General features: G+C 43.0%; 1 protein-coding gene across 2 annotated transcripts in view; it reads left to right on the top strand.

Annotated features, from left to right (window-relative positions):
• Positions 1 to 17,786, top strand: part of deptor (DEP domain containing MTOR-interacting protein) — a 70,052-nt gene that overhangs the window by 25,000 nt on the left and 27,266 nt on the right. For both annotated transcript variants that reach the window (XM_083640254.1, XM_083640253.1), the window contains exon 5: positions 11,594 to 11,772. In XM_083640254.1, the coding sequence (XP_083496380.1) occupies positions 11,594 to 11,772 (179 nt within the window). The remainder of the gene's footprint in view (positions 1 to 11,593; positions 11,773 to 17,786) is intronic.

Here is a 17,786-nt window from a genome sequence, read left to right as displayed (position 1 = left end):
CATCCCCCCGCTCTCCCCCCCTCCCTCCTCCTGCTCTCTCCTCTTTCCCCCTTCCCCTGCTCCTTCCCCACCACCTCTACTCCCCAACATTTCCCATTCCCTCCCCACCTCATCACTTTCCTGCTCTCTCCTCTCTCACATTCCCCCTGCTCTCCCTCCCCTGCACCCTCCCCACCTCCTCCCTTCCTTGATCTCTCCTCCCCACTATTCCCCCACTATTCTAAAGCATCACACCCATTCTACCCTAAAGCATGGCACCCATTCTATCCTATATTTCTATATTTTCTATATTTCTCTATCATATGACTGTTCAAATGTGCTATTATTACTACTGTAATTTGCTACTGTTGTGTCAGCTAGCCCTCCTCTCCCTGTTCTCTCCACATACTCGCTCTCATACTCCCCCTGCTGTCCCTCCCCTTCCTGAACTCTCCCCCCACACTATTCTAAAGCATGGCACCCATTCTCTTTCCCCCTTCCCCTGCTTCTTCCCCACCTCTCCTTCCTTGTCCTCTCCTCCCCCACATTTCATATTCCCTCCCCACCTCCTCCCTCTCCCTGCTCTCTCCCCCCCCACATCCCCCCGCCCCCCCCCCCCTTCTTCTGCTCTCTCCTATATTTCTATATTTTCTATATTTCTCTATCAATCTCCTATATTTCTATATTTTCTATATTTCTCTATCAATTGTTCAATGTGTTATTATTACTACTGTAATTTGCTACTGTTGTGTCAGCTAGAATTAGCTAGACATATTTTCTGTGAAGCCCTCTGGGACATACTTGTGAATTAAGGCTATACAAATAAACTTGACTTGACTTGACATAAGGTGGACTGTCTTTGAAGTAAAGTCAAGAATTGAGATTCTCTCTAAACCCAAATAGTAAATGAACTGTCAGCTAGCCTATGGTAGTCAAAGTGGTTGCACTAATACGATTGCAATAACAGTGATAAACTGTGAAATAGGAGGTTGAGTTTGGCTCCAGTAAGCACTCGTGTACAACGCGGCAGTGACATGATGTCACTTCCTTGTGACACACCCATAGGTGCACTTTCACTCTGGACCTTAATTTGGCAGCCAGGTTAATCCAATTGTATGCTGTCACAATCCACACCAAGCTGTCCCTGACAACATGGGAAGGCACACACACACACACACACACACACACACTCTATCTCTCTCTCTCTCTCTCTCTCTCTCTCTCTCATAAACAAACCACAGGCAAAGACTTCATATTGTTGTTTTGACAGTCGTTCCTCAGCAACAGGGGTTGGTTAAAGAGAACAATGTTTTCTAACCTTTTATGACTAACTGGTGTCTTCCTGAATGCAGCCCAGTGGCAGGGCCTTTTAAAGCATTGTTCACCACTCGACTGTTTACTACTCTTTCATATGTGCGTGTGTGCTTGTGTGTATTTGAAGTGCATTAATTAGATTTTTGTCAAGCACAGTGAATATATATGTGTGTATAAAAAAGAGAATACAAGCAACTACGGTGTGTGTATATATATATATATATATATATATATATATATATATATATATATATATATAAATAATATTTATTTAAGAGGACTTTTCATACGAAAGATGCAGTTCAAAGTGCTTTACAAGAGGTAGAAATATGAATGTTTGCTACTATATATATATTATATATGATATTTATACACACACACAATGTATTTAAATTTATTTTATTGATTTAAAAAAAAAAATCAGATTCAGTATTTTTACTTCACATTTTGCTCTCTGACTGAAACACATCCGGGATCCGGGCACAAGAGACTTGAGTTGTTTTGTTGTGGATGACTGGAAGGCTCCGCCTCCTCTAAGGCTGCCAACAGTGGAAGGCTCCGCCTCCTGTAAGGCTGCCAACAGTGGAAGGCTCCACCTCCTCTTAAGGCTGCCAACAGTGGGCTAACAGTCTTCACTTTACCAATGACATGTGATGTGCATAATGTGTCTTGTTCACTCACCACCTCAGCCTCAGAGTAAAGAAAAATAAGTGCAGTTCAAATACATACTCTGCTGATATGAATGTATTTTCATAGCATGTGCATGTCTAGTGTGTGTGTGTGTGTGTGTGTGTTAGGGTTGTGCAATGTCATCAAAATACCCATCGTGATTGTTTTACAGTGAAACATCGTGTTGGACGATGGCATCGTCATTGATTGTGGGGGGAATAATTAATTATTTATTAAGTCGCTGCGCTGCTGTAATGCCATTTGGCTAGCCGCTGCAATGCGTTCACGTTAACAGGACACGGGAGCTCTACATGATACCAGCGGGCTTGGATAGGCTATTAGCCTCTCGACTGAAGTGGGCAGTGGCTCTCACTACCAGCAGTTTGAACGGTGCAAAACAAATAACATTAACGTTACAGATCCTCACCAACAAACGTGTGTGTGTTGAATTTAACTAGCTGGCAGAAAACTGACTGAATTACTGGCTGATATAACGTTAGATTCGCGTGGGCTTTTGAACCTAATGTAATGAGAGAGAGTTTCGGGGGAAATGGCTAGAGAAACGCAGCTGCTGTATCTATGGAGCGACTCCAACTTTCACTTTGGAAACAGGCGAGTTAAATTCACAGTTGAAGACTTGTACGGTACTCACTTTGGGTTGAAAACAGGAAAGAACGTGAAGTTTCTTCTTTGTCTTAAAAAGTTTTCACAACAACACAGCCTCACGTGCGGGGGGACGCCCCGGCGACATTAAACCAGCGCATCCAGTTCAGAGAAGCAGTGGATCAGAGGAGGGGGAGGGGAGGCTTCCCTGAACTGAACTGGGTGCGCTTGTTTAATGCCGCAAGCGCGTCACGGTAAGTGGACTTGGCCTTTATTTATTATTAAAACGGCACAATTTTAATTCGAACAGATAATTAACTACGATGATCCGATGTAGAAGGCTCAGAGGTCGATGGGGGGTCGGCCCATCATGATGGTCGATGCCATCGTCCATCGTGCCAACCATCGTGCCAACCTGCCAAAGGACAAACATTCTCTATCTTCCTCATTCCCCAGGTGGCCCTTAGCCTGAGCCTCTGTAACCATCATGGCACCAAAAAGCTTCAAACTTGAGTTGAAAAAGGAAATGTTTACAGGCTGCTGTTCACTTCCTGCTGGCTATCTTTAGGCTTTGTGGTGGAAAAAAGAGGCTTGTGGTGGTTGAACAGCCTCGATTAAGGTATTTAGCTGTAAGCAAGCAGCATTCGTTTGCGGCTCCCTTCCAAGTAAAAATTGGCTGCTGTAAAAGGCATCAGACATTGCCAGATGATTGCAGATGTTAATTTGCATAATGCTTCAATTGTAATGTTTCAACTTGCCAAAATGTAGACTTGATTTCTTCCTTTCCGAGTTGCCACTGCTGAGTGTGGTGTTAAGAGATCTACCTGGAGTATGTGCTCTCTTCACTGGCACTGTGAAGGAAGAGATTCATATTCAAAAAATGTTTTTTGTGCCAGCCTAAATATAGACTAATGCCTACCCCACACTACAGGATTTTCAAATTCTTGAAGATTATAAAAATCTTGAGAGCCCACACACTACAGGACAGAGAGAGCCGATTTTTTTACATTTCAATCTTGGGACACACACACAATCGCGTCTGTTCAAACGCAACCCCACACACTAGAAGATTATGCCGAAGATTCACCTTGGAAGCAGGGCTCGACGTTAACTTTTAAAATGCCTATTCAGTGTGCGCACCGGGTGTAGTAGTAGTAATAATGATAATAATAATAATAATACATTTGTGTCATTTCGTTTTCTAAACAAATCTTATTTTTTGTTTTTATAATGCATTTGCACTGAAAGGATTTGTTTAACTAATATTTGCGCGGACAGCCGCGTCCATTCGGGGTGTAGGCCTACTGTGCACGGCCACGTCTGCACAGGTGCCTTGTGGAGGGGCGCGTCTGCTGATTTGACTCACTTTTCCGTGCGGACACTCGCCGATGCGGGAAGCATATGAGACCTAAGCGCTTGTTGTAGGCTACATGCTTTGCAGTATAGCATTAGTTTTCCGTCCCGTTCAAAGACGCATGGGTATTTCACCTCGATGACAATTTCCTCGTTCTTTGTTTCTGTGCGGGGCTGCGGGCGGACGCGGACCAGATTATTTTGCGAAAAACTGTAATGGAAACGCAGCTACTACTGGCTCTCTGCTCAAGATGCAATCGCCTGTCGGGTTGTAAATATCTAACATGTTAGATATGCCCGATTCACAATCGGGAAGAGGCAGTCTTCCCGATTGTGAATCTTTGAACCCCACACACTACAGGATCATTTGGGAAGATTATCTGCCCGACGCGCCTCAAATCGGGAGCACCCCCGAGAAAATCGGGAGGGGGAAATCTTGGCCATAATCTTGCAAATGATCCTGTAGTGTGGGGTAGGCATAAGTGTCTGCCTAAATATAGACGAAGTAATATATCAGCCTGAATATAGACTAAGTCAGCCACAGGACATTTTTTTGTTGCTTTTCAGAGGAAAGAGGAAGCTTGCCCATTTATTTATTTCAGTTCATGGTAGTTTTGCTATAGCATTAGCCACAGCCGCCGCACTCTGGCTAAGACCATTAGCCTCTCTGCATGCTGGAGAGTAGGTCCTCTAGTTTCCACATGTGTCAGCTGATGACTAGTGGGATGTCTTGTGTAATTACCACTAGAAAGTCTAGTGTGCAGTATAATTAACACAGGAAGGTCGACAATAAAAGCTATTTAACATTCCATCTTTTAAATGAGGCTAGCTACTGTAGCTCTGCTTACAGAATGATAATCTGTGCTGACAAACCTCTGTGTGGCAAGGTCCTGATGAGAAAGTCATGTCTCATTTTCACTTGTTTCATAACATGACATAATGTGCCCTTGCAGACTCTGACTGTGATAATAAGGCTTATACAAATAAAGTCGACTTGACATGAGAAAGTGCTGTTTCATTGACGTTACAGACCTGTTGTGCCAGTGTCATTTTATGTGTAAGATAAATACATGGGGCTTATTTAGCTGTAGGTGTGGCCGCAGCACAGCTAAATAAGGTTGAATGAAGTGCGCAAATGTGTTTGCTTGGATACAAAAGTGCTTGTGGATGAGGTGGGTTACAGGGCTACATTTGCTCTGTATGCTCAGAATTGGGCTTCTGAATGAATGGGGTCCACTGCTGTCTTTTCCATGAAATTGCCTCAGAATTGTTTCCATTAACGTTAAGTTAAGCTAAGACGGGAATAGACCTTGTAAACTAATGTAGGCTGATCATGTCTCCTCAGATTATTTTCTCTTGTTTAGCCAGATCTAACTCAACAGTTAAAAGCTGCATACACAAACTGTGCTACCTCATAATACTGGTAATACAATATTATAATGTAATATGGACTTGTGAGTCACTCTAAAGCGAAAATGTATGGTGAACAGCACAAGTATACTAGATGGGGAGATAACAGGAGAGAGTGAATGCTAATGACCAAGTATACTGTATGCACTACATTCTCTCCTTGGGCCAACTTCTAGTCATTGAAATCACATCATTTACTCATTTTTGCTGGGGACCCCCTTGTGAAGCTGATGTTCGAGTTATGTAGGTCTAACTTCCGCCGACAACGTCCTAAACTCGACGCTACGTTGAAGCATATTTCTCGCTTCAGTAAAACGCATCCGATGCGTTCTGCACAGCTGACAGTATGTAGTAAGTTTGGCCTTTGCCATGCATGTTGAGTCACTGTGTAGAAGAGGCCATTGTGTCTTGATTTCCTCTTCTCTGCATAACGAGCGACATCCTGTGTGGAACTTAGTCACTTAGGTTTCCTATCAAATAGTCAATCTAAGATCTAACAAACAAAAATAACTCGCATAGGGTTTTCCTCCGTATTAGGTTATACTAACAGTGCTTTTCCTGCCTATTAAACCAGTATTCGGCTCATGTTGTTTCTGATCCCCTGGCTGTTAAAGAGTGGAATATTAAACCTTCCAAAATGTCCTTTATTTTATTTTATTCCTGTGTGTGTGTGTGTGTGTGTGTGTGTGTGTGTGTGTGTGAGAGCTGAGGGTAAAGCCTGGTTATCATATAAGCCAGTCTCAGGTCCAGTCCAGCATGCTGACTGAACAACTGCACCCATCGCTTATCTAGGCCACAGCAGCTTGCCTTGCCCCACATAAAGTTATCATCATCCATTTATATATCATCTTACATCGTCTGCAATATATAGTATTATGCACAAGCCATTTGCAAGACACTATAGAGTACCGCAGGATTGAGTCGGAAGCAGCAAAACGCCGACGCCGCCATGCTGGTTTGTATGCTGACTTTCCAAGCGTATATTATGTTTTTTTAACGTGATTTTCAGAAAACGCTTCAAAAGTCATAAAAGTGGTCCTCGTTTGAAGATTATCCTCCTGAACACACATTTCCACTGCCATCAACTTTTGTTAACCACAGATTACCAAACCACTATTATGCCTAATGCCTTTCATGCATTTAACCAAAATCCCCATACAAAAATCCCATAGCCTTTTCCCCTTACGAACCAGCATGGCGGCGATTCATGGGTAAGCCTACCAAAATACCTCATCCCTGTGGTACTCTATTCTCCAAAGCACCTTATGGCACTGCTTTACTTTGAGTGCAGTACTACTTTGAGTGTTTCCCTCTGGAGGTAAGATAAGTGTTGACTTAATCTGTATAAATAGCTAAACTGGTCTTGTGTACACTTTAATTGAGGTGCCAATGGAACATTATGTCCTGTGCTTTCAAGAAAGGACATTTGTAGGTGAAGTAACCTGGTTGGCTGCTAATGTAGCCCACGTCTAAATATGCCCTGTATTTGCTGTAGTGTGTTGACTTTACATGACTGAATGACGTAAGCAGTTCTCGCTGTGCACACTTGATCCAACCTTATGGGGACCATTTTCTTAAATGCATCAAACCAGGAACTGTGTTGTTTTCCTAACCCGTGATTGGAATTTGAGGAAGACATTCTCACCCTGGGACAAAGTTTAATGGCAAATAATAATAATAATAATAATAAAATAATACAATAAAAATACTTCTCTTTAAATGTGGGTTCTGCAGCCCATTTGGAGTTATGATCCTTAGTTGAACAAACTGTATTCAGGAGATGGTGCTGGCAGCAAGGACAGAGTTAAGGATGCAAGGCTTTTTGCAGGGGAAAGTGTGAAGTCTGTGTATAATATCAGCTGTGCCTGATCGGGTCTATCATAACAGATGTCCTATCAGACATCTATCGTCTGTCTGTCTTTTTGTCTCTGACGTAGATTGTCTGACAGACTCACATCATCCGTCTAGACTTAATACCATACATAGTGTGGAAAGCTACATTTACTTAGGTACACAAGACCAGTTTGCCTTCATCCATCAAGATTTCTAACTGGAATGTCACATTCAGTATCTTTACTGACAACTTGGTGCAGACTTGATCTTGATCTCTGGCTCTGGTGAATCAAAGCCAGGTCCAGGGGGTTCATTTCTGCAGTCTTCAGGGTTAATGCTTCACTGAGTTGCTGACGAGGCTGAAGCAGGCAGGCAGACAACTGAACTGAACCGGGAGACTAGACTGGTTTTTCATGTCAGCCGTAAAAGTGAGCTATTTGAAACAGCCTGCTGTACAGTAGGGGCAGTGTTTATTTGAAGCAGTCTGCTGTACACTAGGGGCAGTGTTTATTTGAAGCAGTCTGTTGTACAGTAGGGGCAGTGTTTATTTGAAGCAGTATGTTGTACAGTAGGGGCAGTGTTTATTTGAAGCAGTCTGTTGTACACTAGGGGCAGTGTTTATTTGAAGCAGTCTGCTGTACACTAGGGGCAGTGTTTATTTGAAGCAGTCTGTTGTACACTAGGGGCAGTGTTTATTTGAAGCAGTCTGCTGTACACTAGGGACAGTGTTTATTTGAAGCAGTCTGCTTAGTAGGGGCAGTGTACACTAGGGGCAGTGTTTATTTGAAGCAGTCTGCTGTACACTAGGGGCAGTGTTTATTTGAAGCAGCCTGCTGTACACTAGGGGCAGTGTTTATTTGAAGCAGTCTGTTGTACACTAGGGGCAGTGTTTATTTGAAGCAGTCTGCTGTACACTAGGGGTAGTGTTTATTTGAAGCAGTCTGCTGTACAGTAGGGGCAGTGTTTATTTGAAGCAGTCTGCTGTACACTAGGGGCAGTGTTTATTTGAAGCAGTCTGCTGTACACTAGGGGCAGTGTTTATTTGAAGCAGTCTGTTGTACACTAGGGGCAGTGTTTATTTGAAGCAGTCTGCTGTACACTAGGGGCAGTGTTTATTTGAAGCAGTCTGCTGTACAGTAGGGGCAGTGTTCATTTGAAGCAGTCTGCTGTACACTAGGGGCAGTGTTTATTTGAAGCAGTCTGCTGTACACTAGGGGCAGTGTTTATTTGAAGCAGTCTGCTGTACATTAGGGGCAGTGTTTATTTGAAGCAGTCTGCTGTACACTAGGGGCAGTGTTTATTTGAAGCAGTCTGCTGTACACTAGGGGCAGTGTTTATTTGAAGCAGTCTGCTGTACACTAGGGGCAGTGTTTATTTGAAGCAGTCTGTTGTACACTAGGGGCAGTGTTTATTTGAAGCAGTCTGCTGTACACTAGGGGCAGTGTTTATTTGAAGCAGTCTGCTGTACACTAGGGGCAGTGTTTATTTGAAGCAGTCTGCTGTACACTAGGGGCAGTGTTTATTTGAAGCAGTCTGCTGCACACTAGGGGCAGTGTTTATTTGAAGCAGCCTGCTGCACACTAGGGGCAGTGTTTATTTGAAGCAGTCTGCTGTACACTAGGGGCAGTGTTTATTTGAAGCAGTCTGCTGTACACTAGGGGCAGTGTTTATTTGAAGCAGTCTGCTGTACACTAGGGGCAGTGTTTATTTGAAGCAGTCTGCTGTACACTAGGGGCAGTGTTTATTTGAAGCAGTCTGCTGTACACTAGCGGCAGTGTTTATTTGAAGCAGTCTGCTGTACAATAGGGGCAGTGTTTATTTGAAGCAGTCTGCTGTACAGTAGGGGCAGTGTTTATTTGAAGCAGCCTGCTGTACACTAGGGGCAGTGTTTATTTGAAGCAGTCTGCTGTACACTAGGGGCAGTGTTTATTTGAAGCAGTCTGCTGTACACTAGGGGCAGTGTTTATTTGAAGCAGTCTGCTGTACACTAGGGGCAGTGTTTATTTGAAGCAGTCTGCTGTACACTAGGGGCAGTGTTTATTTGAAGCAGCCTGCTGTACACTAGGGGCAGTGTTTAATTGAAGCAGTCTGCTGTACACTAGGGGCAGTGTTTATTTGAAGCAGTCTGCTGTACACTAGGGACAGTGTTTATTTGAAGCAGTCTGCTGTACACTAGGGGCAGTGTTTATTTGAAGCAGTCTGCTGTACAGTAGGGACAGTGTTTATTTGAAGCAGTCTGCTGTACAGTAGGGGCAGTGTTTATTTGAAGCAGTCTGCTGTACAGTAGGGGCAGTGTTTATTTGAAGCAGTCTGCTGTACACTAGGGGCAGTGTTTATTTGAAGCAGTCTGCTGTACAGTAGGGACAGTGTTTATTTGAAGCAGTCTGCTGTACACTAGGGGCAGTGTTTATTTGAAGCAGTCTGCTGTACAGTAGGGACAGTGTTTATTTGAAGCAGTCTGCTGTACAGTAGGGGCAGTGTTTATTTGAAGCAGTCTGCTGTACAGTATGGGCAGTGTTTATTTGAAGCAGTCTGTTGTACACTAGGGGCAGTGTTTGTTGAAGTTGTGCAGCCTGGAGGCTTGTTGGAGGATAGTGACATAAGAAAGCAGACTCCAGGCTACAGCATGCGTTTGACACTACTTACATAGTTGACACGTCACAAATTTTCACGGTAAACATTCCCACAAAACCACAAGCCTCTATTACATCCATTCATGTGATTCTTCCACTATATCAACAGAACAAAATCCCATGGGGCTATCTGTCCTGTGATTACTCTGTTTTGTGTTCAGAGCTGGTAGTTCTTTAAAGCAGCAGAATGTGAGTGTATGATCAGTGCCAGGACGACCCCGCCAACAGAACATCTGGAGATTCTCCTACCTATAGCTAGCGCCATTGCACTGTTCTTTGCCAGTACAGGTTTAAACTCGTCCAGGGGCAGCTACTATAAAAAGCTCTTCCTTTTTCATCACCGCCCGACCTGTTTTCATATTGTTTGGACCTGCACATGACACTGTGTGTGTGTGTGTGTGTGTGTGTGTGTGTGTGTGTGTTAGTTTTTTCAAAGAGAGCAACAGAGAGAAAGAGTCAGCGATTCTGTGCAAGTGTGCTCTTGTCTGTTGTTTTTTGACTGCGCACGCGCGTGTGTGTGTGTGTGTGTGTGTGTGTGTAGTCATCAAGTGTCATCCGGTACCATCCAGATGTCAGACCCATTTCATATGATCCTTGTTTGTCACACCAGACAGGATTACACACATTTATGAATGAAACAATAAAACACACAGCCTGTTGTGATAGACTGACTCCCCTTTTGTCACCGTCACTCACCACACAAATAACCTGAAATGTTCTCCGCTACTGTGAAATAACGTATTTGGCTATAAAACCTTAAACAAATGATCTGAGACCACAAAGTTAGACCTGTATTTGTTGTCAGTGGAGCAGATCTAGAAGAGTTGTTCATAGTCGTGACTGTGTGAGATGGTAAGAACATGTGTGAATTCTGTTTTAAGGTGAATTATCCATGCCTCGACTTAGTGATTGACTGACATACTAATGCAGAAATGGTCACAATGAATCACCATGATACAGATTAATAGAGATCGACAAAATTATATATCAGATATTTTTGATCATATACCTGATATTGAAATAGCGACAATATGAGATTTATGATAAATAATCATCAGTAATGTGGATATAATGACTAAGTGGCTTAAGGCAAATAATAGAACAGTCTGTTAAGTTCAGAAAATGACATCACTTTACTGTAATGCAGCCTTTAAAACCAGGAAAAGACAACAATTATGCCATATCACGATATAACGATATCTAAAATCTAAGACAATATCTAGTCTCATATCACGGTATCGATATATATCGAGCCCGTCCCTAGATGGACTGCACATTTACATTTAAGCCTACATTGTTCAAGATTCAAGATTTTTCAAGATTTTTATTGTCACTCCATGGTACAAGTATCACGTGTGAAATTCTTGTGCTGTGGACTCCGTTTACAACATAGTACAAATATAACAGGGCATATGAGTGCAAAAACAACAAAAGACACAACAAGCAATAAGGCAGTATAGTGATAGGACAAGTATATTGTTATATACTAGGCATGATTTTGATGTGAAAATACAGTCTTATCACCCTGATTCACAAACTGGGGCCGCCCTATTTGCCCAAATGAAATTGGGTCAGGTGACGGGTCCCTGGCAGGAAATCTATTTTGTACACAGGATGTTTCTGTTAGTGCTTCAGTTAACATGCTCATCACTATTCTTCATTCAAACTGATGCGTAACATTAGCTGCAGCTCATTAGCAAACATTCCGCTGATTGGTTTGATCTCTGTTCTCTCTCTCCATATAATAGGTTGATGAACATTCCGCTGATTGGTTTGATCTCTGTTCTCTCTCTCCATAGGTTGATGAACACGGAGAACAACCTGTTGCAGACGCGGGAGGAGGAGGGCGTGACGTTTGAGCGGACGCTGGTGGCTTCCGAGTTCATCGATTGGCTGCTACAGGAGGGGGAGCAGGCAACCAGGGAGGAGGCGGAGCAACTGGGACGGAGGCTCCTCGAACATGGCATCATCCAGCATGGTGAGGGGGAGGGGCTTACAAAGACAGGGGTGGTACTACGTTAGACCCAATGCATGAACTGTTACCACTGTGCACTGTTCAACCACCCCACTGAAAAGTTGCTAAAAAATGTCCTGTGCGTGTTTAAAACGTTTTGATTTAGATTGCGAACACGATCAAGCAACACCTGCATCATTCAAACACTGTTTTAGTATACAAAACAAAAGGTGATTGAAGTATTGCCTCTCAAGGTTTTATCAACAAACTCAGGAGGGCCAAATCTGCCTTGAAGAAACCCAAAATCCTTCACTGCTCATGTTGGCCTCCAGGCTATTCGGACCTGACCCACATGACAAAATCTCCAACGTGCTGGGCTTGTATTTCACTAGTCTCCTGTGCCTGACCTGACCAGGCCGGTGTATAGCTATGTTCAAGAGTGTGTAGTGTTACAGTGTTACTAATAAACACAATTAAAATGTGATGGGTTTGAGTTATGTGGGAACCAGTGGGAGCTGAGCCCCCCCACAGGAGGGGTCTTGTGACCCCCCAGGAAATAAAGTATCACACGATAGTCTTCACCTCCCCAAGAGAGGTCATGTTGATAGTGTTTCTTAACTCATTGAGTGCCAGCCACTTTTGGAGAACGGACGCTCCCAGTGCCAGAGTTTCAGAGCGTTTTCAGTGATTTCTCGAGGCCCACAGAATATTGTGTGATATTACTATGTAAACACCGAACACGCACAAAGAACGATGAGACTCTATTGTATCAGCAGCAAAAAAAAGTTTATTGATATAATTTTCCGTTCTTTAGTTATCAGCCGGAGAAGATAGGTCAAAAACAGAAAAAATTGGCGTTTCCATCTAGAAGCTGAGATATTGAGCCTTTTGTGAAATATAGCATTTCAAGCAAATCACTGACTCTGAAGCTAATATTTTCTGACCTGAAACATCTGAACAGTAATTTCCTTCAATATAACAGCACCCCCACCCCCCTCTACTGCAAACTCCTCCTCCGTGGGTGTGTCTCTGGTGGCTCTGCTCGTTCTGAGTGCTGCGTGTGTCAGGCGAGTCTCTGCTGCCTGGATGGCGGCCGCTCGTCGGGGGAGTCTGGATCGGGCTCGCTCGTTTCTGGGGTTTCGGTTGTGAGCTGGGATGAAGCTGCGTCCGATTCTGGGCTTTCTGGGCTTTCTGCTGCGTTGCACCCAGAGTCTATTTTCGGAGCCCCCCACCGTTGTGCGCCGGCTCCCAGCGCGACAGCGAAAAGCCAAACGATTCTCATGAGAATGGTTTCATCACGGCTTTTTCTGCTGTTTTTCCTCGCCTTTCTCTAATCTGGAGAGCACTGTCGCCACCTAATATTACTATGTAAACACCGAACACGCACAAAGAACGATGAGACTCTCTTCTATCATCTGCAAAAAAAAGTTTATTGATACCATTTTCCGTTCTTTAGTTATGAGCCGGAGAAGATAGGTTGTTTTGAGCAAAAAGACACGTTTCAATTTAGAATCTGAGATATTCAGCCTTTTGTGAAAGGAAGCATTTCAAGCACATCATTGACTCTGAAGCTAATATTTTCTGATGTAATGACACCTCAAAAATAATTTCCTTCAATAAAAGAGTGAAAACAAAGGAATTTTGTTTGGCCAAATAATATTTTTTAGCTGCAACCAGCAGCGCTGGCCCCTGCGTGCTACACCTTCTTGCTGGTCTTGATTACTAAACCAATTGACGAACATACTCGTCCTTGGCACTCAATGAGTTAAACATGAAGGCACTCTCTCTCTCTCTGTCTGTCTGTCTCGCTCTGTCTTTCTGTCCTTGCATCTCTCAAGTGCTATAATACAGAGGTTCTCAAATGTTTTTCAGCCAAGGACCCCTTACAAGATAGAAAATATACCAGGGGCCCCCCATTCTGATTTGTGATTTTGGGCTAAGCTTAATTGTTTCCACGGTAACGTGCTTAACTTTTAAATTGATAGGTTTGTTAGATTAGAATGTAATCCATGAACCATTTTAGATTAAAGATTTAAAATAAAGTTTTTTATTTTTATTTTCCTGAAAACTTTTCGGGGACCCCCTTGCAAAGTGCCAGGGACTCCTGGGGGTCCCCGGACCCCCATTTGCGAACCACTGCTATAATATACCCGAGCATCTCCACTTCTTCACCCCCCCCCCCCCCCCCCCCACACACACACACACACACACACACACACACACACACACACATGGCAGAGAGGTTGTTGTCACATCACTTACTTAATGTCATACAGAGCCATCTCTGCTTCCTGCTGGCCTGACAGACGCTGCACACCACCCTCTCCTCCCTGTTGAAATACTGCACTGTGTGTTTGCTCATATATTATGCCCTTTTGTTACAGCAGGCAGATTGAGAAAGAGCTGTTAAATGTTTCATGTTTTTATAGTTTATTTCTGTCTGTTTACTTAGAGCAGGGATACTCAACTTGCTTAGCCCGGGGGCCACTTTCGTGAAATGATAGAAGTTAATAAACTATCAATATACATTTTTCTGTAGCGGATTCTAGGTTTTTGGGGTGTCAGCCAGAGTTTAGTCTGACAATGTTGTGCACACCGGATAGTTAGTTAGGTTAAGTACATACATAAGTGCCTGGGTAGCGAGCAGATGGCGGTGTTTGACAATTTAGCAGCTAAATCATAGGTTATTGAAAGATATTCCATATTCCAGACTGAAATGCTATAACAGAAGTGGAGTATTGGCCAGAATGACATGAACATTTGGACACTTATTCAGCGGGTGTCTTGCATGTTGCATTCAGGTGCACTGTAAAAAAAAAAAAAATCTTTTTTTTTTTGCAATTCCATCGCAGGCCGCCAGTTGAGTATCACTGACTTAGAGGATGTCAGCCGCCATATTGAATAGAGTGTGATTGGATTTGAAAGCCTAGAATTGAATGCAGTGCTATAATGTAAAATGCAAAGATTGGATGGGTGGGGAGGTGTGAAGGCTCGATATAGAAGAGCAGACTGATCTCAGAGCCGCAGACTGAGAGAGAGACACTCAGGAACCCAGCTGATCAGACAGAGAGACTGATCACTAGAGAGACACACACACACACACAGGAACCCAGCTGATCAGACAGAGAGGCCCAATTCTAATCCGCCCCCTAAAGACTCAAGCCCTGAACCCTCACTCCCTCTAATGGCTGCCATCTGAAAGTGGTTGAGTCATTAAGTGTGGAAGGGATCCACATTGGATAAATAGGAGGATTGGGACAGCAGAGCCCTTTGCACTGATGTTGACTCTGGCAGGTTTGGGGCTCGCTATATTGTTTATTGTCAAGACACCTAAGGTGTTTGAGGGATAGACTCCCCGATGAGTGTTCTCATCCAGGCTCTGGCTCTACAGAGTGGATGCAGATGCAGATGCTGAAGTTTGGTGTCGTTTGAAGAAGAAATGTGGGAGAAGTAGGGTTTAATTAGTTTTACAGTTTTTGCAGTTTTGCGGTCTTTAGACTTCATAATTGGCCATAGGTTGCATTGTACAAAAGTTTCTCCTCATTTGGGCCCACATTTTGGTGAAAGTTGTAAAGCCGTAGCACGTATGCCTGATTTTCTATGAATTTTCAAATTTTGAAACTTTAGACGGTCGCTGTAGTGCCACCGTTAGGACTATTGGCCCCAAATTTGCGTCAAAGACGTTTGGCATGGGACTGGACCTTTGTGCAAAGTTTGGTTAGTTTTCATGCATGGGAAGTCGAACTTCCCGGGAGAAGAAGAATACAGGCAAATACAATAAGTGGCCCTGCCGCTTCGCTGGCCCGGCCACTAATAAGCTTAATAATGACATGTCACCCAACATTATACACAATGTCAATACTGTACAATACAGATTCGGTAAAACTTAAAACTATTTAGGCTATCATTCATCAAAAAAGTTTGTGGATTGCAATTGTAATAGAAATGATCGATGATTATCAGTGGCGGCTGGTGAGATTGAAAAAAATTTGGGTGTTTTTTTTTCTCTTTTGCCCAAAACGCCCAAATCTCATTTTAAATTTGCATTAGGATTAGACTGTTGTGATGTCATTATTCAGTTTTAACCATCAATAATTGTTCCTTTTCTCATTATTTCATTTCTCAGAGTAAATACTGTATATTTATTTCGAGATTTTTGTCAATTATTTGTGCTGTTATGGTTATAATTAGCCTAGTTACTCACTTCTACACTATCTTAGATTGTGTTACTTATGGATGGCATGGAATTATAGTGAAAATGGATTATCCCCCCTTTTTGCTGGGGACCCCACTTTGAAAACCACTGGCTTAGGCTAGAACTGTTGCGAGAAGGTTTCAGGATTTATCTCTATGCATTAGGCTGTGATTACTATTTATATAAATCTATTTATTCACATTAGATTCATGATATATTATGGTATACAGCCTACCTGTGACATCAATGTTTTGATTAATCTGCGCCAGTACCGAAAATGTAGCCTATTACTGCATGACTGATCCTATGATTAGGGATGCACCGATTGCGATTTTGTTGGCCGATTCCGATTTCCGATTTTTGAATAGTCTGACTTGCCGATACCGATTTTTGCCGATTCCGATTTTTTTTCTAAGAACAATAATTGGCAGGTTATTTTTTTACTTTTTAACTTTGCTTTAATAGAAAATTAACATTCATGTCACATTTCTTATCATTTGCATGAGGTAGGACGATCTCACTCAAAAACATCTCAAAATAAAAGTGTTCCAGGTTACTGGACAGAGCTTTTCTTTTTTGTGTAAATACAATGAATATAAAACAATTAATTCCAGTATATCCCACAGCTATCATGCATTTACTTTTCCAAAAGAAAAAAGGTGCAACAGAACAGGGGCTTCAGATGGAAAGTAGCCTATGGCTAAATCTGTTACAAAGCATCTCTTCCCCTATGGGGTTTAATGCTTTTTTGTATAGGCCTATGTCCCTGCCAAATAAACTAATAAAATAAAATAAATAAACGTCAAAATGTTATCCATGGACAAGGAGTTTATAGCCTATAGGTCTGGAGCCCAGAGACCTTCGAAGCCATGCCCACTCTACAGTTGTGGATTTGGCTGTTATTGAGTAGCCTAGATGAGGAAATGAGTTTGAGTTGACTCAGTTTGAATATCGTAGTTTACACACAGAGCGCGTTTTTTTTAATCCGCCATTCGAAAAAAAATCATCTCTCACAGAAAACTTTGCACACTGGTCCGATGCGTTTTATTATTATGTTCGTCGTTCTATTCGCAATACGAAACAAAAGTCCTCTCCTGGCTGTACACGTTAACGTTGCTGTAATTGACAGGTGGGTCAAAACTCGCATTGCAATTTCGTGCCGTATATTCGCATCGCTCTTGATGTGTAACCAAGGGTTACAACGTGACTGACAGATAGCAGCAGCAGCAGGCAGCGGTGATGTGGAGGCTGGTCGGGGAAGAGGGGACGGTGAGGTGAAGCGAGCCGCTCACACTGGAGTGTACTGTGGACTCCAACCTACCCGGCGGCCCCTCCGCGGCTCCACACCGACGAAGACATGCTGTGGCATGTGTGTACTGTGTAGTGGCAGCTTTTGTTTTGGCTGCAACGGAATGGCTGCAACTCATCCACTCTGTCTCGCTGCTTTTGGGTTCGCGCACATCACTTGAAAATCGTCTCACAGAATCGGCATTTTAGAGTGACCGGCGCAGATCACCGATTGAGGCCGATCACGTGAAAATTGGCCATTTCCGGTCACGTGCCGATCGATCGGTGCATCCCTACCTATGATGTCATTGTAATCACACTCAGGTGTGCTTTCACAAGACAGGTGTTGTCCATTCAATCAGCCCACCTGTCTTTATAATGGCTGTCTTGCACTGTTTGTATGATACTTGACAAAGTCTATGGCCGAAACTGTTGTCAAATAGCGTTAAATTACACTTTATTGCATCTGGAACGAGAGTGTGTCTTCCCCTGCACAGTGCTGCACTATCAACATACTCGTTTAGTTACATTCCAATTCATCAACTTTGGAGCGTTA

The sequence above is a fragment of the Poromitra crassiceps genome, assembly GCF_964638095.1.
Source record: "Poromitra crassiceps genome assembly, chromosome: 1".
Taxonomy (NCBI): Eukaryota; Metazoa; Chordata; class Actinopteri; order Beryciformes; family Melamphaidae; genus Poromitra; species Poromitra crassiceps.
This window is presented reverse-complemented; position numbering and strand designations above follow the sequence as displayed.